This window comes from Salvelinus sp. IW2-2015, linkage group LG10, assembly GCF_002910315.2.
Source record: "Salvelinus sp. IW2-2015 linkage group LG10, ASM291031v2, whole genome shotgun sequence".
NCBI lineage: Eukaryota > Metazoa > Chordata > Actinopteri > Salmoniformes > Salmonidae > Salvelinus > Salvelinus sp. IW2-2015.
This window is the reverse complement of record NC_036850.1, coordinates 12,203,983-12,230,813: the sequence shown is the minus strand read 5'-3', so window position 1 is coordinate 12,230,813 and position 26,831 is coordinate 12,203,983. Positions and strand designations below refer to the sequence as shown.

Sequence of the window (26,831 nt, the reverse complement as noted above, 5' to 3'; positions counted from 1 at the left end):
CCAGCTAATCTAATAGACTAGATTTACATTCAAACTATTGTGTGGGAAATGAACTGTATTTTGAATAGAAGAGAGCTCTATGTTCAATTATGCTCATTCTACATTTGTTCTCCGCTGCAGGATCATGGGTCTGTATGTGTCTGTGGTGCTGGTGATCGGGAAGTTTGTGAGGGGCTTCTTCAGTGAGATCTCTCACTCCATTATGTTTGAGGAGCTGCCCTGTGTTAACCGTATCCTCAAGCTGTGCACAGACATCTTCCTGGTCAGGGAGACAGGAGAGCTAGAGCTGGAAGAGGAGCTCTACTCCAAACTCATCTTCCTCTACCGCTCACCAGAGACTATGATTAAGTGGACAAGAGACAAGCTATCAAGTGACAATCGCTAGCCCCCCTCCCCCCCAGCTGTCCTGTCCCATCCCATCCAGAGCACCCCTGGTTGGGGCTGTCTCACACACAGGGGTGCCTCTACCTGGTCTTCTTCTAAAAGAACCAATGGTAGCTCCAGTGGGTCTAGTTTCACTGTGCACTAACCCCTTCTCTTAACCAGGGGGAAAGGGATGTTTTGTCTGTTTCTGTACACTGAGAGTGCTATTTGCCTCTGCTGGTGGGCTGTACTGACAAGACAGTGAGCCAGAGGCTGTGTGACGGCCAAGGGGCTGCTCCAGTGCCTGTCCCCTGGTTATGGAAGGATTGGCTAGGCCTCTCCAAACAGAAGGGCAGGTTAGATGCTTTGCACTTTGACCACAGACTAAAGCCAGGCTCCTCTTGTCTTATTGCCTGGGTTCCAACAGAAAGAACGGCTTCTGAATGAGGTGTGATGGCCGGCTCGACCTACAGACACTACCCCTTAATGAAGAGCCAGGCCCCCAGACAGGTCACAGGCTGGATCCTCACCACGCTGACCAGCACAGTGTGGACTAATGCAGTGCCAAAGGGGCCAATTTGAGAGAAAAAGGACCTAAAGTAGGGTGTTTGTTTCCAATCAAAACACTATTAGATCATATTCAGCCAAATCTCTGAATCTTACTCAAACTGTTTACAAATTGAAACGCTTCAGTTGGGAGGAAAGCTAACTTTGTACGTGGCAACAAGTTACAGGCTTATTGATTGCAAGACTTGAATCTTTCATTTTTTTACAAGTGTAAAATATATGGTGGTTAAATGAGAGTATAGCAACACTGTACAGAGTAAAGACTGAAACATACAAAATGTCTCCATGCTGGACTAACGCATAAGGCAACATTAGCCCCATCTCTAGAAAATGTTGTGCTAGAGTAGTTTGATAAATTGTGATACTATACAGGAAACACATCTACCATTGTGCCTTAAATCTTTTTTTCTGAATTGTTACAATATGGTCCAACCATTGCTTGAGTAGTTGCCAATATGCATAAACCTATATGCAAAAACGTAAAACCAAAACCTTTCCTAACTTTAATAAACATGTGTTATACTTTATTGCCATATGTTTGCTCTCATTTTCAGAGAACCTGCGTGATGCTGATGGGAGTTCTAATGCAGAACCATGTAGGTTGTTGCTATGGGATCTCTGTTGTGGAAGAATAATCATTTCTATTTCCAATATAATGTGATTCAGCGCCTAAACCAATGAAAATATTGTTCATCTGTACAAATAAATGATCCTTCTCATTCCTGACATGGAAAAACAAATTGTTTCAGCATCATATATTCAATTCATTAGTTAGACCTGAATCAATGTTAGATTCACCACCAAGCAGTGCCATGTACAAATCATTTTGGGTGTAGTTAAGATTGATTTAAACTGTCTATAGTTGTCTTATATCCAAATAATTTATGAACTGACTGAAAATAAAAAAAAATAAAAAATTGGTATTACAGTTCATATTGAGACAAATAGCCTTGGCTGTATAGTTGCCAAGGGAACAATGTCACTGCAGGGTCTGCCGTTGGACGTTGTCCAGTCACACTGGGTATTAGTCTGTCACAAGGACCCATTGACCCTTGGGATGGCTTCATCCTCTTCCTCATCTAGCAGGAACTCACTGATCTCCTCCCTCATCTGAGACCTAGACAAGTCCATAAAGAGAAGTAACAAGGTAAATAGAAGGATATGCTAAGTGAAATTCTACTGGTAATAACTCAATATTATATTCAGACATTATGGGCAAATAAAAAATAGCTATTTCACACGTTTTTCTTGTTTTTGAGTAAAGAATGTCGTTTTAATCTCACCTTCTCCTCCTCTCAGCCTCTGACAGTATGTACTGGGGAAGGGCGTCTAATGCAGTCTGTAGAACAGAGAAAGTCCATGGTTCACATTGTCCTGCTGTAGTCTTTGTAAAGATTATCTTGGTCATGTTTAGGAGTAATTTGAAGTGATAGACGTCCTTTCACTTACCATGTCTTTGATGGTCAGTCTACAACTGTAACACAACAGGCTTTTAAGATCCACTGTCTCTGGCTTCCTGAAAGAACACACACAGTACTGTATTCATTCAATAGGATCAACATCCCAAATTAAACACAGCCTCTTATTGTACAAGCAACCTCAAGTTGCTTGGCACTTCACCCTATAATGTAAACACGTGAATATACACAGAGTGTACAAAAGATGAACAACAGCTGCTCTTTCCATGACTGACTGACTAGGTGAAAGCTATGACCCCTTAACGATGTCACTTATTAAATCCACTTCAATCAGTGGAGATGAAGGGGAGGAGACCGGTTAAAGAAGGATTTTTAAGCCTTGAGACAATTTAGAATGTGTGCCATTCAAAGGCTGAATGGGCAAGACTAGATTTAAGTGCCTTTGAACGGGGTATGGTAGTAGGTACCAGGCGCACTGGTTTGTGTCAAGAATTGCACCGCTGCTGGGTTCAAACTCAACAGTTTCCCATGTGTATCAAGAATGGTCCACCACCCAAAGGACATCCAGGCAACTTGACAACTGTGGGAAGCATTGGAGTCATCATGGGCCAGCATCCCTGTAGAACACTTTCGACACCTTGTAGAGTCCATGCCCCGACGAAGTGAGGCTGTTCTGAGGGCAAAAAGGAGAGGGGTGCAACGCAATATTAGGAAGGTGTTATTGTTTTGTACACTCGGTGTACATAATCCAGCTGTACAGTAATGCAAACATTGGGGACGTATACATAAATGGAGACATAAATGCCTACTGACTTAGAGGAACAGCAGCCCCCCTCTCCAGTCTCACAGCCCTGACGCTGGCCCTCTCCAGAGGAGTGGCCCTGGCCTGCCGAGGAGGCTGGAGGCGACCCTGGAGCTGCTGCTGTACCAGGGGTACACTCAGGGCCTGGGCCCCGCCTCTGAGACAGCTGCTCTGAGATCAGTGTGGCCTGGTAGGCAGAGAACTCCTCTACAGTACAGTGGGAGGCAGAGAGAGAGAGAGAGGGATAGGTAGAGATAAGAGATATTTACGTGATTAGGGTATTACAATTTAAATGAAAAATACAACTAATTTCAGTACAAAATTACATGTATTTTTATTTAGTGAGTACAGTACATTTCCGTAATGTGATGCCATCTTAGTACATTGGCAGTGTGACTCACCTAGTTTAGTGTCCAAGGCACAGACACACAGTAGGCACTTAGCAGAGAGTTGTGTGTTGGTGTTCTGAGGGGGACCTGCTGTGTGGAGCTTCTCACTGGTCCTGGAGGACAACCATCACAGGTGTTCAATACCAAAATCCTCAAACATTATCAACAGCCATCTTCACACGAGTCTAGATACAGAACAGGCTCACTTAAGATTGATATAGTATCCTTCTTTTAACAAAATCCCCTTTCAACTGTGTTGCTTCCACTTTTCTGGGCCCCGTTATTTACTTAACAAATAAGGAACACTCAAAATGTGCACTTATAAATCAGAACAATTTGAATCAAAATACAGCTGTAGACAGAAGTCAAAGATCAAACATCAGACATACAACTGATGTCTCTCCTGAGTTCTGCCCCGAACAAAAGCCAGGATCTTATATACCCAAGATCACACCTTACGGTGGGATCTCCTATGTCTAAAACCTGCATGTGCAGCTAAAAGAACAAGTTATTCTGAACACAAGGTTTCTGAGAACCTGTCTCAGCAGTATGCAAATCTGCCCTTGTTTCAGAGAAAAACAGATGCCGTCTCTCTGTGTCTCGCTATCATCCTCAGTCCCTTTTCTCACAGACGCGGGGCTGCGGGTTTTGGTAGAGAGCTAGACACAGAGGCCTCAATATTCAGCTATACAGTGAGCATAAGTACAATGGCACGTAAGCAAATTAATAACAACAATCAATGGTGGGGTTCTTCAGAAGACCCCCAAAATCAACTTTAACCTTACACAACCGCTATTTTCTTTACTGCACCATATAGAAGTCGCTCTTACAACTGGTTCCTAGTGTGGCTTCTTGTGCTACCCATCCTCACCTGTAGATTGTGCTGACAGTAGAGGGAAAGTCAGTCTGGAGTTTGGTGACAAAGCTCTCTGTCAAGCGCTGGATGCTGGCCTTGTCCTGTGCCTGGAAGAGGCGGTGAAGAAAACTCTTAAAATACTCTGAGAAGAATACTGGCTTGGCACACAGTGCCACACTGGATAACAATGATAGTAATCAGAACACAGTCGACTCTCACCTTAGAGTCCAGGCCAGGGATGAAGACTGAGGGGATGTCAAACATTCTGTTGTAATATGCTATTTCTTTAGAGGAATAGTCCCTCATGGGTCTGACAATGACCACGTCTCCGTAGCGAGGATCTGAGAAGCCCTGTGAACATAGCAACATTTCAAAATGACACAGCTGCTGCTGCCAGAGCTCAATACACAATGTAAGCCTACGTGGGGTAATGCTACGTTGATGCTTTCGAACGGTACTTTAAATATTGCAATGGAGGGGCATAAACATCATGTTCACTATTCTACAGCTGAAAGAGGGGAGGTCTTTTTCCCCTCACCGTGTCCGTTGCCAGCGATGCCCCTCGCCCCAGAGAGATGTTGCTGAGCAGTTTGATGGCCAGACGGGAGCAGCTGTCCCCCATCATCACCTTGGTGTAGGCCTGCGTCCTCGCTGTGTGGAGAATCAGGTGCTGCCTAGACAAAGGCACACGTTACAACTGTCATAAATGGCCTTTACACAAACTAGACCTTCAGAAGCATTTCAGACATGTTCATCCCCCATATGCTCGGATACGTAAATGGCATGTCTCAGAGATACTGTCTAATCTCTCACCTCAGTGTATGTAGCAAATCCTCTTTGGCTGTCAGCGTCCTCACAGAGGCAAACAGTCTCTGAAGGGCTTGGGTGTGTTCAGGGGTGATGGGRCTGGTTACTCCATTCTSGACCTCCTGCATGCTCAGACTGGACAGGTGACTCTGGGCATTCTCCACAGAGAGGTCTGGGTGCTGGTTCTGGTTCTTCCTGGTCTGGATGAAGTGATCCACAGCAGCTTTATAACTCAACCCAGTCTGAGGTTTTTCCGTTGCCGAGGATCCTGCCTCTAGCACGGAGCTGGGGAGACTCAGTACCTGAAACACCATGGGAAGCGAAAGACAATAGACATGATGATGCAACTAAGAGTAGATGATGCAACCATATGTTCTAAATCAGTGGTTCTCAAACTTTTTATTACCCCATACCCCTTCAAAACATTCAACCTCCAGCTGCGTACCCCCTCTGGCTGACCCTGGTGCTACTCTCAAATGTTTTTGCCATCATTGTAAGCCTCCCAAACACACACACACACACTATACAATACATTTATTATACTTAAGAATGAGCATGAGTTTGTCCCAACCCGTTTTGTGGGAAGTGACAGAGAGCTCTTATAGGACATGGGCACAAATAATAATAATAATCAATAGTTTCGCTCTTTATTTAGAATCCACTCTCACATAGGTACGTGGTTGCAAAGGGCATCAGTGTCTTAACAGCGCGATTTGCCAAGGCAGGATACTCAATCCAGAAATCTGGCAGTGGCTTCTGATTAAATTAAATTTTCACAGAACCTCTTGATGCAATTTCAATGAGGCTCTCTTGTTCAGATATCGGTAAGTGGAATGGAGGCAGGGCAGAAAAACGAATCCAGTTGTTTGTGTCGTCCGTTTCGGGAAAGTACCTGCGTAATTGTGCACCCAACTCACTCAGGTGCTTCGCTATATCACCTTTTACATTGTCCGTAAGCTTGAGTTCATTTGCACACAAAAAAATCATACAATGATGGAAAGACCTGTGTGTTGTCCTTGTTAATGCAGACATAGAAGAGCTCCAACTTCTTAATCATAGCCTCAATTTTGTCCCGCACATTAAATATAGTTGCAGAGAGTCCCTGCAATCCTAGATTCAGATCATTCAGATGAGAAAAAACATCACCCAGATAGGCCAGTCGTGTGAGAAACTCGTCATCGTGTAAGCGGTCAGACAAGTGAAAATTATGGTCACCAAAGAAAACTTTAAGCTCGTCTCTCAATTTTAAAAAAACGTGTCAATACTTTGCCTCTTGATAACCAGCGCACTTCTGTATGTTGTACATGGTCGCTGCCCATATCATTGCGTAGTGCAGAAAATACATGAGAGTTCAGGGGCCTTGCTTTAACAAAGTTAACCATTTTCACTGTAGTGTCCAAAACGTCATTCAAGCTGTCAGGCATTCCCTTGAGAGCAAAAGCCTCTCGGTGGATGCTGCAGTGTACCCAAGTGGCGTCGCGAGCAACTGCTTGCACACGCGTTACCTCTCCACTATGTCTCCCTGTCATGGCTTTTGCGCCATCAGTACAGATACCAACATGAGCAGCAGCTACGTTTGGCTACATACAGACCCTTAGTGGAATTCCCGCGAGAGAGTAACGGTTAATGTGATCGGATGTTAATTATTTGACTAGGCTACCTGTATTTGACATTGTGTTGTTATTTTGCTGAACACTAGATGGTTTAACTTTAATTTTGGCAGTGAAACGAGGCTACTCAGGCGAGGAAAGAAAAAACTCACCCAAATGTATAGCCCCGTTGGAAAATATAAATGGACTGTTTGAAAATGAGAAGAAGAAAAAATGTAAAAAATAAAAAAAAACGTTGGGAATATCTGTTCTAAATAATGACAAGCTATAATACAGTGCCTTTGGAAAGTATTCAGCACCCTTGACTTTTTATGCTACAGCCTTAATCTAAAATTGATTAAATCTGGGGGTTTTTCTCCTCATCAATCTACACACAATACCCCATAAAGACAAAGCGAAAACAGGATTTGAAATTTTTGCTAATGTATATATATATATATATATATATATATATATATATATATATATATATATATAAAAAAAACTGAAATATTACATTGTATTCAGACCCTTCACTCAGTACTTTGTTGAAGCACCTTTGGCAGTGATACCAGCAGAGTCTTCTTGGGTATGATGCTACAAGCTTGGCACACCTGTATTTGGGGAGTTTTTCCCTTCTCTGCAGATCCTCTCAAGCTCTGTCAGGTTGGATGGGGAGCGTCGCTGCACAGCTATTTTCAGGTCTCTCCAGAGATGTTCGATCGGGTTCAAGTCTGGGCTCTGGCTCGGCCACTCAATGACATTCAGAGACTTGTCCTGAAACCACTCCTGTGTTGTCTTGGCTGTGTGCTTAGGATCGTTGTCCTGTTGGAAGGTGAACCTTCGCCCCAGTCTGAGGTCCTGAGCAGGTTTTCATCAAATGATCTTTCTGTACTTTGCTCCGTTCATCTTTTTTTATTTGACCTTTATTTAACTAGGCAAGTCAGTTAAATTCTTATTTACAATGACGGCCTCGATTATGTAAATAAAGTATCCGTTTTTTTATATACATTTGCAAAAATATCTAAAAACCTGTTTTTGCATTGTCATTATGGGATATTGTATACACATTTTAGAATAAGGCTCTAACGTAACAAAATGTGGTAAACATCAAGGGGTCTGAATACTTTCCGAAGGCATTGTACATATTTAATTCCGGTACATATTTAATTCCAATGATCAAAGCTCAGTCTCACATCCCAGACAGAAGTACACAAAAAAAATCTGACCCATCTCTTGACAGCTCACCTGCTCCAGGTGGACTATGTGGTAATGGTAATTAGTGGCTCTGAAAACTGACTCCAGTTGAGCCACTGCCCTCTTCCGCTCTTCCATGCTTTGACCACTGGCACCGCCCTCTGTCAAGACACGGTAATAGACAATCATCACACATGAGCTAGTCTAATGGGCCAGAACCACCTGCTAAGTGACAGAAGAAAAAAAACATTGTGCCAAAGAGCAGTGATGATCATCTGTGCATTACCATCTATGTAGATAATTCCAGGGACAAATCTCAACTTCTTGGGTGCGTCTCGACTCAAACCCTGAGAGAAGAAAAAGGTTCATTTTCATTCAAAAAACAAAAACAGTTTGAAACCCATAATACTTTGAAGACACTGTTAATGAGTTACATCTAAAATGTCAGCTCTGTGATATTTCAGTAATTGCAACATACAGTGTGACTACACATCTAGGAAGACATTGACCCAACTACCTCTTGAACCTGTGACAGCATGGAGCTAGAGGCTGGCCCTCCAGATACTGCAAGAAGAACCTACAATAGAGAAACAATGCCAACTCAGTTGTTTGATTTATGTAAGACGTTACAAACATGTTAGAGATGGATATTCAATACCTTCTCTCCTGGGAATATGACCCGGTTCTTTCCCAGCATTGCCCGGAACTTGTGTATGAAGTACTCCTTGAAGCAGCCCCTGGCCAGAAGACATACCCAAATAAATGCATTACTTTTCATTATTAGCTACAAAGAGCATATGTGCTGACAATGAGAACAAAAAATGCACAACTAAGTATAAATTAGCACTAATTTTTGCAGTAAATTCTGTGGGGTCAGTTCTTGAGACAAATACATCTAGTTTGTGATACTTGCAAAAATAAGTTCAATTAACGTTACCTGCAAAATGCATCTCCAGCTCGGATAATCAATACAGTTGTATTTTCTTTGCATTTGACACACTTCTTGGAGACACTGCGATAAAAAAATATGAATTGTGAGCGGCTGGAAGCAGTTGCTACAGCAGACAAAACTTTAAGTAGCTAAGCTAACGTTAGCTACATTAGCTTGACTGCAGCTAAAGCAACTGGGTAATCTAGCTGTTAAATGGGCAAATAGTTTACCGTGGGGTCACTCTGTGATCTAGCTGTCCATTGTATTCTTCATCAACCTGGCACATGGTCGAGTTGAGCGAGTTAGCTAGCTATGTAGAGCTCTAATTTATTGTAGCTTGCTAGCTAACAATTGCAGAATGTAGCTGTAACAGAGTTTTCGGTACAAGCTTGCCAGCGAGCCAGTTAAAACTATGTGAGCAGATACCAGAGTTTTTCGAAACTCTATTTAGCAAGAGAAATTCATTAGATTAGTTTAGCTATTTCGAGATGTATTTAATTCAGCCTATTTCTCATAGCTGTTAAAGGGCTCGTGCTGGAATAACAACAAAACGCATTTTGATGACGTGCTAGATTCTGTCCACAATCATGTGAAGAGCAGTTTGTGGTTGGATCACTGTTCTTTTTGTGGATGTATCACATTAATCAATGTTGCAGCACATATTTTAAATAGAAAATTAGAACTCTAATAACGTAAACATTTTACAACACAATGAAACAATGTATTCTGGGACTGTAGTTTGAAGCAGCTGTAAACTGAATTGGTGATATCGCGAACGAGACTTCAATGCCCAGAAACGTAATCTTTTTGTTGTAGCTGTACGGCTTGTTCGTGAGAGTCGCCCTGAACTAGCAGTTGTGCAAATTCCCTGATCTTTTAATAATCTGGATATATTTTGGTCAGTTTATGTAAATCAAAATGATTTGAAGATCGAATAATCTGCCCAGCGCCCGGCTCAGGTCCTCTCGTCAACCAGCACTGTCTTGTAATGTTTACTTCTTTAGTGCTTCGGCGTGTCCTCTCGAGCGCTTGTATAGCGGACTGATGTAGTGTCTGTTAGCTAAATTATTTTACACAAACAGTTCATAGGTTGGGTAGCTTTATTCATACGCTTTATTCACACGAAGGATATCCATCGTGCACAATCGATGTAAATACTCGATGTGAATACACCCAGGTAGTTGCAGTTATAGTCGAGAACGAAGTGCGAGCAAGATCCTCGTTCATGATGGCGATGTTTCGCAGTTTTGTGTCGGCTACTCATCAGCTCAGGCAGCATCAACAAAACGGGGCAGCCGCGGCTGCCACTGGCGAGAGCCTCGAGAGCCAGTTCTCCTGCCCAATTTGCCTGGAGGTGTATCATAAACCTGTCACCATTGGAAGATGTGCCCACACGTAAGTTGGCGGATTTGTGATCTCTTGCTTCTCAGACAAGTCTCTCACTTAAACAACAACAACGTGCTATTGTATATAGCATATAGTCACTATTTGTATCAGTTGTTGTCACGTATCAGTCTGCAGATACTGAGCTGTCAATCTTATTTTTGCTTGTCACTTAAAGTAACGGTTTTGTTATAAAATGCTTATGATTCACAGCAAAAATGGCACATCTATGATAGAAAAAACTGCACTGATACTGGGATAGGGATATTGTTTTTGTTTTTCCATGGATGCCAACTTGCCAAAGGGAATGCAAGGGAGCTCAGACAGTAGAACAAAGCGGGCTAGGTGGTAGTTCAGTGCCTCTCGAAACGCAATATCGACGTAAAATACTAGCTAAGCTATTATAGCTGATTTGATGAGAAATGTTGGACAACAGCTTTTTCATAATAAAGACATAATAGCTACAGACAGAGGAAATGCGTGGCTAACTCAACACAAATTAGATTAGTCGAGGCAGCCGATAGGAGGCACTAGATGGTGCCCACGATCGGCTGCCTAGGCTAAAATGAGACGTGTTGTCGAAAAGAGGAAGACCGTTTTGTATACTTTAAGCCAGCACTAGGATATGTGGAAACAACAATACTAAAATGTTGAATGGAATGTTTTGGATTCTCATGATGCTCATTGCATTGTTTGATCTATTATGTTTCTGTAGCGTTTTAGCACTCAGTCAGAGAAGAAGCCGAATTATTCATGGTTTTTTTTCATGTTTGTTTTCCCACCACTGCATTTCGCAATAAGCTTGCCACAATGTCCCTGACTAGGCTTCGGGAACGTGGGTAATGTAACCTCAGTGTGGCACATGAGAGTTGCCTTTGATCTGTGAGGTGCTGCTTCTGGAACACTGAGCAGAGCTGGAACACTGAGCAGAGCTTCTGCCTGCACCATTCTCTCACTGTGATCAATTCACATTTCACAAGTACATGAAAAGACTGCAGCTGTGAAAGGAAGCTCGCTGAATAGTGGTTGTAAAAGTTAGATTGAGAACATGGCATTAATTTTCCTCAATTAGACACATTTTTACAATCGTTAGGCCACACTTGTTTTGGTAAGAACACACACCGCAAGGTTGAAAACCAAGGGGTCTGAATGCTCCATTTTATAAATCATTTGAATGAGTTTTAAAAAATCTATTTGGAGGAGCCACATCTTTACTAGTTATTGACCAATTATGTCTAGTTCCCCTAATCTGAACATTAATGAACATCTGTGTAGGGCTGTAGGCGAAGTAACACCACCTGTGTTTGTTTATTTTGCCTCCTGTGAATTTCATTACTGGCAGTTACACAGAAAAGGTCTAGATGTAGTCTACTCTAAAATGTTCTTTTTGAGGGCAACTTGATGTCCATTCTTCTGCTGTCAACACTAAAGATTACTGGCGTTTTGAAAACAGCTCCCTCCTATTCTTCCTTTTTGAAACCTTCTGTGTGTCTACATGAATGAATGTGTAGGGTTGCCTTGAAGCTGACTACTTTGTCACTCGCCAAACAAACCGTTCCTCCTGCCCTTTTTTTAGGATTTTATTTTTCTGACAATGGGAGCGCTAATATGGCTGCTCATTTAAAGACGCGAGTCAGACAGACCTCAGAGCCCCATCTTTTTTGTCTGTCTGTCTGTCTTGTAGGAAGTGGTGTAATGTGGGTCTGGTGGGTGGATTGAATAGTCTGCTCAAGATGTTGTTTGCTGTGTGGCTGTCTGTTAGCCTGTCCCACCAGCAGTACTGAGTTTGCTGATGACATTTGGGTGAGGTACTCAGAGCAGCTCTTCTCGCTTTCATTTGCCTGCTCCCTCCAGTGACATACAGCTTTTCTGTGGCTCACTTCTATCTGACATGCATGTAGGCTAGTCCGATCTGTGTGAGATTGGCTCTGTGGATGTCAACATCTCACATCACACACACCATCGCTGAGGTTAACACTTACGTAAGCCATCCTCTTCCTCATCAGGAGTTAGTGTCCAAGCAGATATAAACACCCATGAAAGTGTGTAGAAAACATGACATTGTGTAATATGGGCTAATACTGTACATTTTTATTTTGTGTTTAACGTTAATTCAACTAGGAGTGGTCATGTCGTTGACTCAGATATGACCAATATCTCTCTTAAGTACAATTTTTTTTCTCTGCTCTGTATTCATACAGCATAATGCCAGTGAGGGGCATATAACGCTCATTTGGGGACATATGCATACAGTCAGTCTAAATATAGAAATAACCACAGGGAGAATTAATGTATTTTCTATTAAACCTCATTATTGAGGTCAGTGGTTCTGGTTGAACCCAGAACTAAAGGTCCTGTCTGTGCTATTATTCTGACAATAACACTTGAAGCATGAAATGTACATGGATGTAATCCAGCGGGAGAAAAAAGAGCTGGGGATGATGGAATTACACACTGTTGTCATGATTGCACTACCACACACACAGAGCTGAGTAGAAAAGTACACTTGCACGCACATGTCCTGGTGCTGCTCATTGTCATGGTGATGCTAAAGGCCTACTCACGGCATAATAATGGCTGGAATTGAGTCAATGGAATGGAATCAACCACATGAAACCAGGTGTTTGATACTGTTCCATTGACTCAATTCCAGCCATTATTATGAGCCGTCCTCCTCTCTGAAGCCTCCAGTGACTCACAGGTATGTATCCACGTGGACAACTCATTTCTAGCCATTGATCTTGGTATGAGATTACTTTTTCCAAGTGTCTGTATTACCTTGCCCTGGACAAAACTGAGAGACTCCGGTCTATTCAGCATTATAGACAATATTATGATTAAGATCAAATCATCTAATCAAATGGCTACCCAGGCTATTTGCATCGCCCCCCTCTCCCCCTCTTTTACACTGCTGCTACTCTCTGTTGTTGTCATCTATACATAGTCACTTTTTAATAACTCTACCTACATGTACATACTACCTCAACTAACCGGTGCCCCCGCACATTGACTCTGTACCGGTACCCCCCTGTATATAGTCTCGCTATTGTTATTCTACTGTTGCTCTTTAATTACTTGTTATTTTTATTTCTTATTCTTATCCATATATTTTTTTAAACTACATTATTGGTTAGGGTCTCGTAAGTAAGCATTTCACTGTAAGGTCTACCTACACCTGTTCTATTCGGCCCATGTGACTAATAACATTTGATTTGAGATAGGAACCGTATATCAGTTTGTAAATTCCAAATCCCTCCCCCAAAAGGACCGCTCCACAATCCCAACATTATCTCACTCAAACTCTCCAAAGCATGCACTTTAGTCTTCATCGCAAACCCCAATCTGTTGAAACCTCAGAGGCCAGACCTAATCCGTATCCCACTCAGTGGTAAAGTCTCCATCTGGCTGTTTCAACCCCTTACCCCAATCTTCTCTTGAACATAGACAAAAGCGTCAATGGAGAAATGGGTGCATCTCATACGGTGTGCATCAGCATAACCGTCCAGTAACACCTGCTCAAAGCCTTTACCTAAGCTTCATCCCTCGCCTACTCTCTCTTTTTTTGTATCTCTCTCCCTCCATCCCTCTCTTCCTCACGTGGTGTTGTTAGTGGGCTGAACCCAAGGCAGCCTGACTCCTACCCATCCCCCACCTCCCTCCTTGTCTAGGGTGATTTGATGAAGTTTGCCCATTGAGAGAGGGAGGGAGGAAAGGAGCAAAACAGGAGCTTTTATTCCTTCAAGGTTGTTCTGCATTCTCATGTTCTCACTCAGCTATGCAGTGTGCCGGCATACATTTTGCTCTCTCTCCCCTGCTCTAGCCGAGCTGCTGCTGGGGAGATTGAACAAAGGTCTCACATGAGAGCCTCTTAGGCCACGGAGGAGACCACTATCTACCTTCTACACTACTGTGTGCACACATTGCTTAAGCATGCAGTCTCACTCGCACACAATCACATACACACGGACTCGTGCACCTGCTTTGCCTCCTGTGGCKTTGGCATGGATCCCACTGTTGGATTTTAAGTCTGTTTCCTCTGGCCAATATGGCTTTCTAATCAGCTCCCCACTCTGCTAAATGGGTCTGTGGGAAAGGGCAATATACTGTTTAACTATTGTAGCTACAACAACAAAAACAGTAGACTACTAAAGACTGTTGCCAAGCACGATTGGTATTGCAACCTGGCAGAAAACTGATCATTCACTTTGTGTGGTCTGATGTTGCATCAGGATACCTTTAGCTGAACCTTCCTGTGTGGGTGGGCGGTAGCCTGAAAGGCTGACTTAAGTGTCTTTCATTTAGTTGTCTCAGTACAGTGTCAGAATTGAAGGGTTTGTTTTGCCTCTCATGCAGACAGTAATTTGCAGAAACAGTCCTTAAATGTCCTTTGGTTCTTCTACAAAGAGCAGGTGGATATTTTTAAGCCATTACTGAGACTGTTCTTGGCTTCCTCTCTGTAACGATGTGCGCTGAAAGTCAGGAAGCAAGTTCAGGGAGTGAGTGTTTTAATAAATAAACACAACATAATACAAAGCAATGAAACACAAACAATACACAGAACACAGACATGACACAGAAACAATTACGCCGGTGGAAGGAACCAAAGGGAGTGACATATATATATATATATATATATAGGGAAGGTAATCAGGGAAGTGATGGAGTCCAGGTGAGTCTGACGACGCGCAAGTGCGCGTAACGATGGTGAAAGGTGTGCGCCATAATGAGCAGCCTGGTGACCTAGAGGCCGGTGAGGGAGCACACGTGACACTCTCTGTGAAAAATGTGTTTGTTTCACAACCTAGCCTACTGCTGGATTTTCATTCCTAGTGCTCACAATGATGTACATTGCACTACAGCCTTCTAGGCTATACTGTGAGATCCATGGGAGCGATTCTCTTGCACGTTGAAGCTTTTCCCTCTGCGTTGAGATACAGTGACTGGTGTTACGGTGCATTCAGAGGATGTCCAGCTGAGAGAACCTTGAGGTGTGTCATGTCAAAACGAATTGTCCTCGCCCCCACCCCCTCTAACAGTGGAGTGTCACGTAAGCCATGTGTTTCAATGGGCAGGCAGGGGATGTATAAGCAAGGGGTTGACTGGGATGGGCAGTAGTCTCCTCTGATACTGCAGGAGATTATACAGGCTAGCTCTATGGTTCCCCTCATTTCTGCTGCTGGTTTTCGGTGCTGTCAAGCCTTTAATTCTGTCCTGTGACGTTACAGTGACAAGCCCATCTGACGGTGTGTGAGAAGAGTCTTATTTCAGCTGAGAACGAAGCTTCTGAAAGTCACATGTAAAGATGTTCCGGCATGTCAAACTTGCTGAATGTGTGAAAGGCCCTCGCAAACTCATACCCTCTCTGCTCTGTTAAATCGGATTGTTTTAAGGTTGAAGCCTGTGTCTGTTCAGGGGGAGAAACACCAATGAATTCCTACTTCTCCTCTATGCTCTGCAGTGTCTACTTTACTGTATTTCTGAGAAGTAGATTGAACTGAGCTGTGGTGTAGATGGTGTGGAGCCAACCCTGAGGCTTCTGTGTTCTAGTAGCACCTGGCTTCATTTGCTCTCATTAGCCTACCTCTGCAGCTCCTGAAGTGGCAGCAAATATCTCTCCGAAAGCTTACTCTCCCTTCTCTGCACAGGAAATATTGTCAGCTCGCCTCATTCCTTCAGGGAGGGAGTTGGAGAGGGTAGATCAAATATACATAGTTATGGAGCTTCTCTCCTTGTAGCACCATACATCATCATATATAGCATATGCATCAGCAAGTCGTCCCGGTATCCTTGGGCCAGGTGTGTGCTGCGTGGTGACGGCAGGCGAGGCCATTGTCTCTCTCTATAATGGGGAGATGGCACTATTTTTACACATAGCTAGGCCTCTTTGTTGACTCTCTTTTACACCTGGAGGAGTAGGCTGTTCCTCGTCCGCTCCTTTAACCCCTTCCTTAGGTAGCCTAATAATCACATTCCTGTGTAATATTCTAACTATTAGCCAACTGCTTATCTTTATTCTATTGGTGAGAATGTAATGTAAATACTCAGGAAGCATATTGGGCATGGCCAAAATGTGTACAACTAGGCAGTACAGAACAGTATTTCAACAACGCCACTTTCACCCTTGAGTGTTTGTCACTCCCATGTCACCACACACTTGACCACAACTCTTTCTTTAGCCCCTTCTCAGTTAGACACAAGACGTGTGTGTGTGTGTGTGTGTGTGAGCCTGCAGGTGGTGGCGTTCTGCAGTCTGAATGTTAAATACAGTGGCGGTGATTTAAGTGTCTAATAGGAGTCTACTAAACCCGGGCATCTTTAAGTGATGACAGACGAGGCTAGAAGATAAGTTGGCTTACAGCCGTTCAGGATGCTTACTTTGAAAGACCTCTGCTGCCGCTGGGGTACTTGGGACAGATTTGTATTTCATTGATATGGAGATGCATTTCCCCACAGACTTTTATGTGGAGGAGTTGTACTCTGCAGGAGAGGGAGATGAGCATTTTTAAGGGGCTCGTGTTGCTCGCTGCATGTTCCGCAGACCGTTGTAGTTCGACACTGTCGTAGCTCTGTCTGTCCTGTACTCTCTCTTCTGTCTGTCTGTCTGTCTGTCTGGCCAAAATTGTGTTTTAGCACTGTTGGCTTTTAGTATTCATCAGTGCTGTTTGAATATGTGTGCTTTCTTCAATGCTGCTCCTCTCAAGTTGGTCTCTCTAGTCTCTGAGACAGTATCAACCCTAGACAGTCCTTCATCACGGTCCAGACAGAGAGCWTCACTACATCTCAGCTGATCAAACRGGTCCCCAAACGATCTGTTTTGGAGCTGCAAAAAAGTTTCAGTCCCTTCCTCCCACCTATCTGTTTTATTGATCTATAAATAGGTTTTTGGGATCGTTTTCTGGAGTGTCTGGGAACGTGAAKAGGTATGAGGACAGACTGCAAACGTTATTTTGATCTAACCTAATAGACACCACACTTTGCAAGATAGACACAGGCCCGCACTTCGAACAACACCTYACGGAGCAACTGACTCCGACATGAGGGTCAGAACGCAATGTGCTCCAGTGACATTTATGCTAGCTGAGCCTCACACACACAAACATGTTATGTTGTTGGATCCTCGTGTCAGCATTGTAGCAATCATTTGGCCAACGTCTTTCATGATGCTATTGGTTTATTAAGGTAGTAGAAAAGGACGGCAAATGACTTGTACTGCTCTGATATTGAGATGTGCTGCAATTCTGTAGCCTAGGCTAGCTGAGTATACCTTTTGAATACGAGGCAATGATAGCCCCAGAGAATATTATTACCAGCCTCCACACTCATGTATAAWTTCTCAAAGAAATGTCTTTCCAAGTATTGTGGACTCTTGAGAATASGTCTAGGCCTACTCACGAGGCCTAATTTATTAGCATATTTTAATCTTAATGCAGGCATCCACTTCTCAGCTCAACAGTGTTGTTTGGCGGATGGAAACCAATTGAGTTTGTGGATATTTTGAACATGTTTTGACTAATGACATTTTTACTAAAAGATTGCCAGTGTTTTGGGGTTTCCTATGTGACTGGGAAGAAGGAAGTGACTCCAGAGAAGGTCACATGGGTCATGTAGCTGGTTGAGTATGGATGGAGTGAAGTGAGAGATGTTTAGCTATTAAAACTAAGCCCATGCTAATGTGATAACTAAAGGTGCTGAAACACAGTGCCATTACTTTAATAGACATCCCCTGAYGCTATTTAGCGCTCCGCTGTGTTGAGTTTATTAGCCACTTGAATAGCCTGCCTGAGGGCAGACTGCACGGCTTCTTCCACAAGCGGKSAGTTCTGGTCACCAGCTGAAAGAGAAGAACAGTGGTAGACCCGCAAAGTTAGAACCAAGACTGGTTGTGGCTATGCAGCGAGATCTGAATTCTGAGGTGCAACATGGCTCCTTACATATCTGACCCCTCCCTACCCTACCCTACCCGCTCGTCTTCAGGCTGACAGGGCCATAAAGCATCCAGCAGCGCTGTAAAAATCCGCAATGATTCAGTACTCTGGCAGTATAAACTCCTGGCTCGTTTGTCAGGGGAGGTTTTGCAGCCAGACCAAGACCAGCTCTCTGGGCCCTCTGTTTGCTGACGTCGCCCTCCCTGCATTATGCTAGCCCCCCCCTCCCTGTGTTAGGTCCCSCTGGCAGTGCTGACTGCTGACTCATGTCGTCATGGGAGGTGACTGCCCATCACTCAGCCTGTTTGCATGCCACCACAGGGGCATTTCTCGGCCCCACCATGGCCCAGCACCCAGCGGTGCCCACGTTGCTCAGAGCCGCCAGAGGAGATGATGATGGGTTGAATGCTGGGTCTGTCTGACTGAGTGATGCTGCCCCAGCAAATAGATACACCACTTCTCTAATGGCACTGAATGAGACTGACTGACTGGAGTTCACTGTGCGGGCAAACCTTGAGAAGAGGTTCATAGAATGTTATTAAAGCACACAAACACATCTCATTGAGATGACACATTTTTCTGGGACACTCGCGCCGAATAATCGCTCTGATTCACTTTGTGTTTAGACTTTACGTATCATTCAACGACTGACTGCCTCTCGGTCTCTGTGTGTGTGTGCAGGTTCTGTGGGGAGTGTCTGCAGCCCTGTCTCCAGGTCACCTCTCCCCTCTGCCCTCTGTGCCGCATGCCTTTTGACCCAAAGAAGGTGGACAAGTCCTCCAGTGTGGAGAAACAGCTGTCCAACTACAAGGCCCCCTGTCGGGGCTGCAGCAAGAAGGTGAACTACACTACTATGGCCTGCCACTCTGTCCAACACACATACTGTACAGATGCACACTTGATGATACACACTACCACTCACAAACACACTCAAAACATCTCCCTGCCCATTTATTCACTTAATAGCATGTCTTACTCTCTCTCTCTCCTGTTCCTCTGTCTCGGTCTCTCCTATACCTCTACCTCTGTTCCTCTACCTCGCTCTCTTTTTATGTCCCCCCCACCCCTCCCTCTCTCTCTCTCTCTCTCCTCCTCTTTCCACTGGCGGGCTCCAGGTGTCTCTGGTCAAAATGAGGTCACACATCTCCTCTTGCGCAAAGGTCCAGGAACAGATGGCCAACTGCCCAAAGTTTGTGCCTGTGGTCCCCACTTCACAGCCCATTCCCAGGTAATCTCTCTGTCTAATTGTTTCAAAACATCTCCTGCCATGTCACTGATGCGTCGTTAAACAGTGTTGTTTGATGAAGGCATTGTCTGTATAGTTTTTTTTGGCCTTTTCCCCCCAACATTGTCCCAGCCATATCCACGGCAGCGGGAATAATTAAGTCCTCCACAATAGTATGGGACTTGCCTGCCCTAGCCACTCGTTAGCTCACCATATAAGATGCTTCTAGCCCCTTCTTATTAATGGTATCTTGCTTTTATACATGTCTTACTACCTGAAAGCCGTCTTAATTCTCGCTCCAAAAAACTCCCGTGGCTTATTAATGGACAATTTGAAAATGTGAAGAGAAAAAATTAATATATATGTACAGTGGGGCAAAAAAGTATTTAGTCAGCCACCAATTGTGCAAGTTCTCCCACTTAAAAAGATGAGAGGCCTGTAATTTTCATCATAGGTACACTTCAACTATGACAGACAAAATGAGAAAAAAAATCCAGAAAATCACATTGTAGGATTTTTAATGAATTTATTTGCAAATTATGGTGGAAAATAAGTATTTGGTCAATAACAAAAGTTTCTCAATACTTTGTTATATACCCTTTGTTCAATGACAGAGGTCAAACGTTTTCTGTAAATCTTCACAAGGTTTTCACCACACTGTTGCTGGTATTTTGGCCCATTCCTCCATGCAGATCTCCTCTAGAGCAGTGATGTTTTGGGGCTGTTGCCGGGCAACACGGACTTTTAACTCCCTCAAGATTTCTATGGGTTGAGATCTGGAGACTGGCAAGGCCACTCCAGGACCAGAAATGCTTCTTACGAAGCCACTCCTTGTTGCCGGGCAGTGTGTTTGGGATCATTGTCATGCTGAAAGACCCAGCCACGTTTCATCTTCAATGCCCTTGCTGATGGAAGGAGGTTTTCACTCAAAACTCACGATACATGGCCCCATTCATTCTTTCCTTTACACGATCAGTCGTCCTGGCCCTTTGCAGAAAACAGCCCCAAAGCGTGATGTTTCCACCCCCATGCTTCACAGTAGGTATGGTGTTCTTTGGATGCAACTCAGCATTCTTTGTCCTCCAAACACGACGAGTTGAGTTTTTACCAAAAAGTTCTATTTTGGTTTCATCTGACCATATGACATTCTCCCAATCTTCTTCTGGATCATCCAAATGCTCTCTAGCAAACTTCAGACGGGCCTGGACATGTACTGGCTTAAGCAGGGGGACACGTCTGGCACTGCAGGATTTGAGTCCCTGGCGGCGTAGTGTGTTACTGATGGTAGGCTTTTTACTTTGGTCCCAGCTCTCTGCAGGTCATTCACTAGGTCCCCCGTGTGGTTCTGGGATTTTTGCTCACCGTTCTTGTGATCATTTTGACCCCACGGGGTGAGATCTTGCGTGGAGCCACAGATCGAGGGAGATTATCAGTGGTCTTGTATGTCTTTCCATTTCCTAATAATTGCCTCCACAGTTGATTTCTTCAAACCAAGCTGCTTACCTATTGCAGATTCAGTCTTCCCAGCCTGGTGCAGGTCTACAATTTGTTTCTGGTGTCCTTTGACAGCTCTTTGGTCTTGGCCATAGTGGAGTTTGGAGTGTGACTGTTTGAGGTTGTGGACAGGTGTCTTTTATACTGATAACAAGTTCACAAACAGGTGCCATTATACAACAGGTAACGAGTGGAGGACAGAGGAGCCTCTAAAGAAGTATACAGTCTGAGAGAACAAATCTTGCTTGTTTTAGTAGACCAACAAACTCCACCTAATATTTCACATAATGCCAAATAAATTCATTAAAAAATCACAATGTGATTTTTCTGATTTTTTTCTTCTCATTTTGTCTGTCATAGTTGAAGTGTACCTATGATAAATTACAGGCCTCATCCTTTTAAGTGGGAGAACTTGCACAATTGGTGGCTGACTAAATACTTTTTTGCCCACTGTATATTATAAAAAAAAGGAATGTGCAATCACATTTTTACATACCCCAGTTTGGGAATACCTGGGATAGGGTCTTTCTGTCTGGAGGTTCTGTGAACAACTCAGCCAGAGGAGGTCCCACTCCCAACATGTGCTAGAAGCACTGAGCTACTAGTCTGAGGAAGAGTACTGTGATCAGGTTCTGTGACGTCCATAGTGACCATCTGGAACTCACAGGTGAACACAGAACAGCTTATCTGTGTCTTTTCTCGGTTGTTGTTTTTACCACATTCCAAAACACAGTTTAATTGGGCGATGTTGCCAGCACCACAAAGGCAGAGTCTCATCTAGTCGAAGGCCCAGAGAACACAGTGGACCATCTGCTGGTGTTGTTTACTTGTCACAAAGTCATTATTCTGACTAAACTTTTTTTTTTTGCCCAAGGCTGCAATTATGGTTGGTTGGTATATTTTGTGGAGTTTTTCTGGGGACATTGCTGTTCTATTAAGTCTACAGTATAGTGTGCACCCTTATCGGCTATTCAAATAGACGTCTGTCAAATGGACATTTCCCATTAGCTAGTAGACTGTGTCCTACCTGAGAGACCTGTCAACCTTAAGTCTGATGGGACTAATGGGCTGCTCCTGGTCAGCTGTGGAGGGTAGTGTGTGAATAGGCCCTGTTGTCTTGGTGTAGTGCTGATGGAGCAGTGAGTTAATGAACACATTAAGGACCCTATTCTACGTGTGTGTGGCTCGGCTAGCGTAAATGTCACTGCAGCACATTGCTCTCTGACCCTCATGTCCACACAGACCAGCTGTCCTTCCAGGTGTGCTGCTRGACATGATTGGCATCCTGCTAGTGTCTGGAAACTGGGCCTCAGACTTTGGGGTTATATTCACACAGACAACAACACACCATCAGTGTGTGTCTGGCAAAGTGTGTGTGTGTGTGCATACCCATGTTGTATCCATTATGGCTCCTACTAAACGTGTGTTTTCTCCCTGCCTGCAGCAATGTTCCAAACCGTTCCACCTTTTCATGCCCGTTCTGTGGAGCCCGCAATCTGGACCAACAGGAGCTGGTCAAACACTGTATGGAGAACCACCGCAACGATCCCAACAAAGTGGTCAGTCTGCTATGTTATACCCTGAACTATGGACACTGTCGTAGTCTGAATTTCCTCAAGCATTTATGTGCTGATATGAAGTGTTACGCGACATTGACGTCACTGCAAGAGATTCTACTGCATTCTGGTTTGGTGTACTGGTGAGGTAATGACAGGGTTGTTGATTGGTTGGTGTGCCTCCAGGTGTGTCCTGTATGTTCAGCCATGCCCTGGGGGGACCCCAGCTACAAGAGCTCCAACTTCCTCCAGCACCTGCTCCACCGGCACAAGTTCTCCTACGACACGTTCGTGGTGAGGATAAGGGCTGGGGTCTGGGCTCTGTGTCGTCTGTTCTTTAGATAGAACTGCTCTAGTCCTGTTGTCAATAATGTAACTGTAATATCCTAGTACTGTGATATCCTAGTACTGTCACTGTGATATCCTAGTACTGTCACTGTGATATCCTAGTACTGTCACTGTGATATCCTAGTACTGTCGCTATGATATCCTAGTACTGTCGCTATAATATCCTATACTGTCACTGATATCCCTAGTACTGTCACTGATTCCTAGTACTGTCACTGATATCCTAGTACTGTCACTGTAATATCCTATTACTCTAAAATGAATGCACTGCATATCTCAAAGCAGTCTGCTTTATTTATTTGGTGTCAGGCATTATTTGCTCAGTGGTTGACTGTGTGACTTTGTGTTTGCAGGACTACAGCATTGACGAGGAGTCATCACTGCAGGCAGCCATGGCCCTGTCCTGTCAAATCAAATGTTAAAGTGAGTGACTGTCTGACTCTGTGTTTACAGGACTACAATATCGATGAAGAGGCGGCACTACAGGCAGCCCTGGCTCTCTCCATGGCAGAGAACTGAGAGTCCCCCATTCTGCTGTCTGGGGACGCACTTCCMTCCTGACACCCCACTAGCTCTCTTTCTTTCTCTGGATCCACCCCATATCCAGCCCCCTCACAGGGAGAGTTTGGAAGGACTTGGCCCTGGTCTAGACTCCCACTCTGGGAGAGCTACAGAGAGATTATCTCCTAACCCTGTCCCTGATCCTCTGCCTGGCCCTTCATCCWMTCTGCTCACCTGCTTAACTCGTCCCATTACATCATACTCTCAGCCGGCGGCAGCCCCTTCACTTCCTGTATAATGGGGAGGAGGGGAGCTTGGCCTCCAATAAATGTTGCAATTCAAAACCACTGCAATGCAAAACAATGAGGGCAGCATGGACATTGTTGTTATTCTGCAGAAAGTATGAAGGTTCCCAAAAGTAATGATTTAAGGTATTTTCTTTTACTCTTTATTTTTCACTGTTCAAATGAAACGTTTTCAAACTCCAGGATGAGTCACATGACAGACGTTCTTGTAAAAGTACCACAGATTAGTTCTGTTAAAGTTTATTCTCAAGTGCATAGCTTGATGGCTTTTTGATTGAGGGACTACAGTTGAATGGCTTGACCTCATTCTCAGTGTGATAATCTTACCGCTGGGTGACAGTCTAGACATGACCAGTTAAACACAGAGAGTGAGGACATTCTTGCATCCCCATCACGACAACACACTAACATTTGCAACGCGAATCAAAACAAACTCTCAAACTATCCCCTTTTGTATTCAGAGTTCGTGTGAATACTTGCACTTGTCACATTTTTCTACATAATTGAACTATAGATTGTTCTTATTTCACAGTTGAGAAACAGAATTGTAGTACTCCATTCATTCTTCACTCTGCTGATATTTTTATGAAGCACCAGACAAGATAAAAATATATTTTTGGAAAATGTCCCAGTTTCAAATGGTGTACTAATAATAAGAAACGTGTTTATTGGAGATGTGTTCGTTGTTTTACCACCTTTTTCTAAGTACCCGTTGGTACTGTACTGCTGGCATCAAACAGTTGTWAGCAGGAGCTTAGAGCTCATGTGTAATACGCTCTCAAACACAAGAGGGCGCCCCAGTCTCAAAATAGACCTGGCAATAGTCATTCAAAGCCGTGTTCTTCAGTCAGTGTTACTCCAAGTCATCATGTTTATACCCAYTCACAGTATTGTGAAGAATGTCCATGTGTTTTCTAAATATATGACCCGTTTGGTTTAGTGCCCAGTAGGAAAAGTGCAATATTATGACGTGAGTACTGTTGGWTAAGTCTATCCTTGTGGTTGAGTTGGTTGCTGCCCCATAAGAGTCCAGTTTTATGTTAATTATTGTCTTGAACACCAATGTTGATCTGATAGTAAAATGCAAATGTCAAAGTGTACATTGCTACACTGTACAGAATCTGCAATATTCCTAGGCCATTTACCTTTCAGGTTCCACACTGCTCCAATCTCAGTGGGGTCTCCCCAAAACGCATTAGTCATCAGAGCTGTGAAAAACAGATTAACAGGCCTGGAATGTGTATGGTATATTCAATCATTATGTTCCAATGGTTTGTTAAAGACATCCACTTTCTGATAACGCAGTAATTATTCAAGTTGGATTTAAACAGAACTGTTCAGAACAGCTGCATATTCAATCTTATGAGATCAATTTCTCTAAAGGCACTTTGCTTCAAAGGGATAAAATTATAAAAGTACGTTGCCCCAAAGTAGATGTCCAATTATAAGCCATGTTTGAGTAGTAGTGTACCCGTTGAGCTAGCATTGATCTATGGAGATTTAAGAGAATGTTTTGGTTTACTCTGATGAAGGATGCCTTATGGGAAACTGGTTAGATTGTTCTTATATAGCAAGCAATGGAGGAAGATATTATGTATTGTGATTAGTTGTTACTAGACTGACTAGTAAAAGTCTAATGGTCTGTCCATTTGTGATTTTCCTTGTTTCCGAGGAGAATTGTACATACGGTAGAGAATGCAACATTTAGGTTTAGGTCTAACTTTTCGTAAGTTATCTTTTTCACACAGCAATGCATTGAAATMTTGCACTTTAATTCAGAAATATATTTTGAAGGGTAGGAATTGTGTTTTATTTTATTTTACTTTAATTCGTTCCAATGTATCCATTTCATGATGGATGATAATGTAAGTTGTGGCTGTTTTTGTGTAAGAGCAGAAGGCAGGTTAAGTGTTATCTCAGTCATAACATGTTTTGGAGTACAGGAATGGTACAACATGTATTTCTGTTGTGTCGTTCATATTTTATAGATGGGTATAGATTGCAAAATCAACTGAGAAAACCATCCCAGATGCCCAATAGTGTGGCAAACAAAAATGGGCTCTCGGCTTAGTCAAAGTGTTCATGGAGATAATACATCCTTATATTTGATAGACATATTTTCAGTGTTTAAATGTAATGTACTGGTTGGTGGCACAGTCTTGACAGGGGTAGCCATTAGAGAAAAACTGTCGTCACCATGAGAAGTCCTGAGTTTCTTCTGGGGCACCAAGGAATTGTCACGCATCTTCAATTCAATCATTTACTCAGCCTTTTTTACTACCTAATAATGATGCTATTTTATAAATGTAAGGTAAAAGGTATTGTATGTTTAGATCAGCGTTCATGTGCACAGCTGTAGCCCAATGTAGATTTTGTATGGAGTATACCTTAAATGTATACTTCTCACTCTGTATTGTTGCATCCATGCATAATGCGACTGTACTGTGCATCATCATCCCAGATGTCCTGCTTGTGGTCAAAACCAGCCCAATCTCTGTAAAATAAACACAATGTTGCAGGCCACACACTGATAGACCACCTGCAACAAAGACATACACCAAAAAAAGGACAGTGAAAAGGAAACTATTTGTATGAACTTTGTTGGGTCATTTTTCTCAAGAGGGCCTTMCTGAGACTGTCTGTTCTGAACTTGGTAAGGCTGACAGGAACTAGACTGCCATATAGACTGGTATCACAGCAATCAGAGAAGACAGAGCCTGTGTCTCTGACTGTGTCCCCCCAGGACTTGGCTGCCCTGGGAGTGTATGTAATGTCACTCAGTATAGACACAGGCTGATGTTGTCCTCCCCAGGGGGACTGAGCTGCAGTCACTTGAGCCAGATCGTTTCCTTCAGGGCCACTGTGCCCTAGAGACCCACCCTGGGGTTTTGGCCCTACTGTCAGGGCCTGTGTGTGTTAAATGTGATTTATGCATTCTTGAAAAATAGTAATAATACCAGTAATAACAATGTGGATATTCAAGTTATAACACTGTTTGAAGTTTAATAAGATATTGTATTTGTAGCAGATTTTTTTCCCCCTCAATAAAAACACTGACCCATTTTCCTTCCTGATATGTTGTCGCTAGATTTTTGAATTTGATACCCCCACTACTACCGTCACATTGAATGGGTAACATATTTACTGTGTTGTGATCTTTGAACTGAAATTAGAG

General features: G+C 43.4%; 3 protein-coding genes across 5 annotated transcripts in view; 2 read left to right on the top strand and 1 right to left on the bottom strand.

Annotated features, from left to right (window-relative positions):
• The window catches only part of piezo1 (piezo type mechanosensitive ion channel component 1 (Er blood group)), a 77,063-nt gene extending 75,393 nt beyond the window's left edge, over nt 1-1,670 (top strand). The window contains 1 exon segment of the mRNA XM_070445388.1: nt 121-1,670. Within this exon segment, the coding sequence (XP_070301489.1) occupies nt 121-385 (265 nt within the window). The 3' untranslated portion in view covers nt 386-1,670.
• Nucleotides 1,671-9,528, bottom strand: ctu2 (cytosolic thiouridylase subunit 2 homolog (S. pombe)). Of its 2 annotated transcripts, XR_011480485.1 has the most exons (16): nt 9,150-9,528; nt 8,926-9,000; nt 8,647-8,725; nt 8,506-8,565; nt 8,275-8,335; nt 8,040-8,149; nt 5,209-5,504; nt 4,934-5,069; nt 4,615-4,746; nt 4,411-4,502; nt 3,552-3,652; nt 3,162-3,357; nt 2,816-3,021; nt 2,380-2,446; nt 2,214-2,269; nt 2,014-2,047 (listed from the first exon to the last, which is right to left on the bottom strand). XR_011480485.1 is itself a non-coding variant. In XM_023995332.3 (15 exons), exons 1-15 carry the CDS (start codon nt 9,203-9,205, stop codon nt 1,963-1,965), a joined length of 1,602 nt encoding a protein of 533 aa, XP_023851100.1. In that variant the 5' UTR covers nt 9,206-9,528; the 3' UTR covers nt 1,671-1,962. The 2 variants fall into 2 exon arrangements, 1 of the variants encoding a protein (XP_023851100.1); XM_023995332.3 differs by lacking the exon at nt 2,816-3,021 and having other exon boundaries at nt 1,671-2,047.
• Nucleotides 9,529-9,581: 53 nt separating this feature from the next.
• LOC111969299 (E3 ubiquitin-protein ligase RNF166) lies at nt 9,582-26,730 on the top strand. 2 transcript variants are annotated; one of them, XM_023995334.3, is made up of 6 exons: nt 9,582-10,314; nt 18,909-19,065; nt 19,343-19,455; nt 22,391-22,505; nt 22,689-22,796; nt 23,304-26,730. In XM_023995334.3, the coding sequence occupies exons 1-6, from the start codon at nt 10,145-10,147 to the stop codon at nt 23,367-23,369; spliced, it is 729 nt and encodes a 242-aa protein (XP_023851102.1). In that variant the 5' UTR covers nt 9,582-10,144; the 3' UTR covers nt 23,370-26,730. The 2 variants fall into 2 exon arrangements, with proteins under 2 accessions (XP_023851102.1, XP_023851101.1); XM_023995333.3 differs by having other exon boundaries at nt 9,594-10,314; nt 23,204-26,730.
• Nucleotides 26,731-26,831: the final 101 nt, after the last annotated feature.

What these genes read in the sequence shown, in the direction of transcription:
- LOC111969299 (XM_023995333.3), top strand. Translation starts at nt 10,145, where the DNA reads ATGATGGCGATGTTTCGCAGTTTTGTGTCGGCTACTCATCAGCTCAGG. An exon ending in ATTGGAAGATGTGCCCACAC is followed by an intron (nt 10,315 to 18,908) that starts GTAAGTTGGCGG and finishes GTGTGTGTGCAG; the next exon opens with GTTCTGTGGGGAGTGTCTGC. An exon ending in GTCGGGGCTGCAGCAAGAAG is followed by an intron (nt 19,066 to 19,342) that starts GTGAACTACACT and finishes GGCGGGCTCCAG; the next exon opens with GTGTCTCTGGTCAAAATGAG.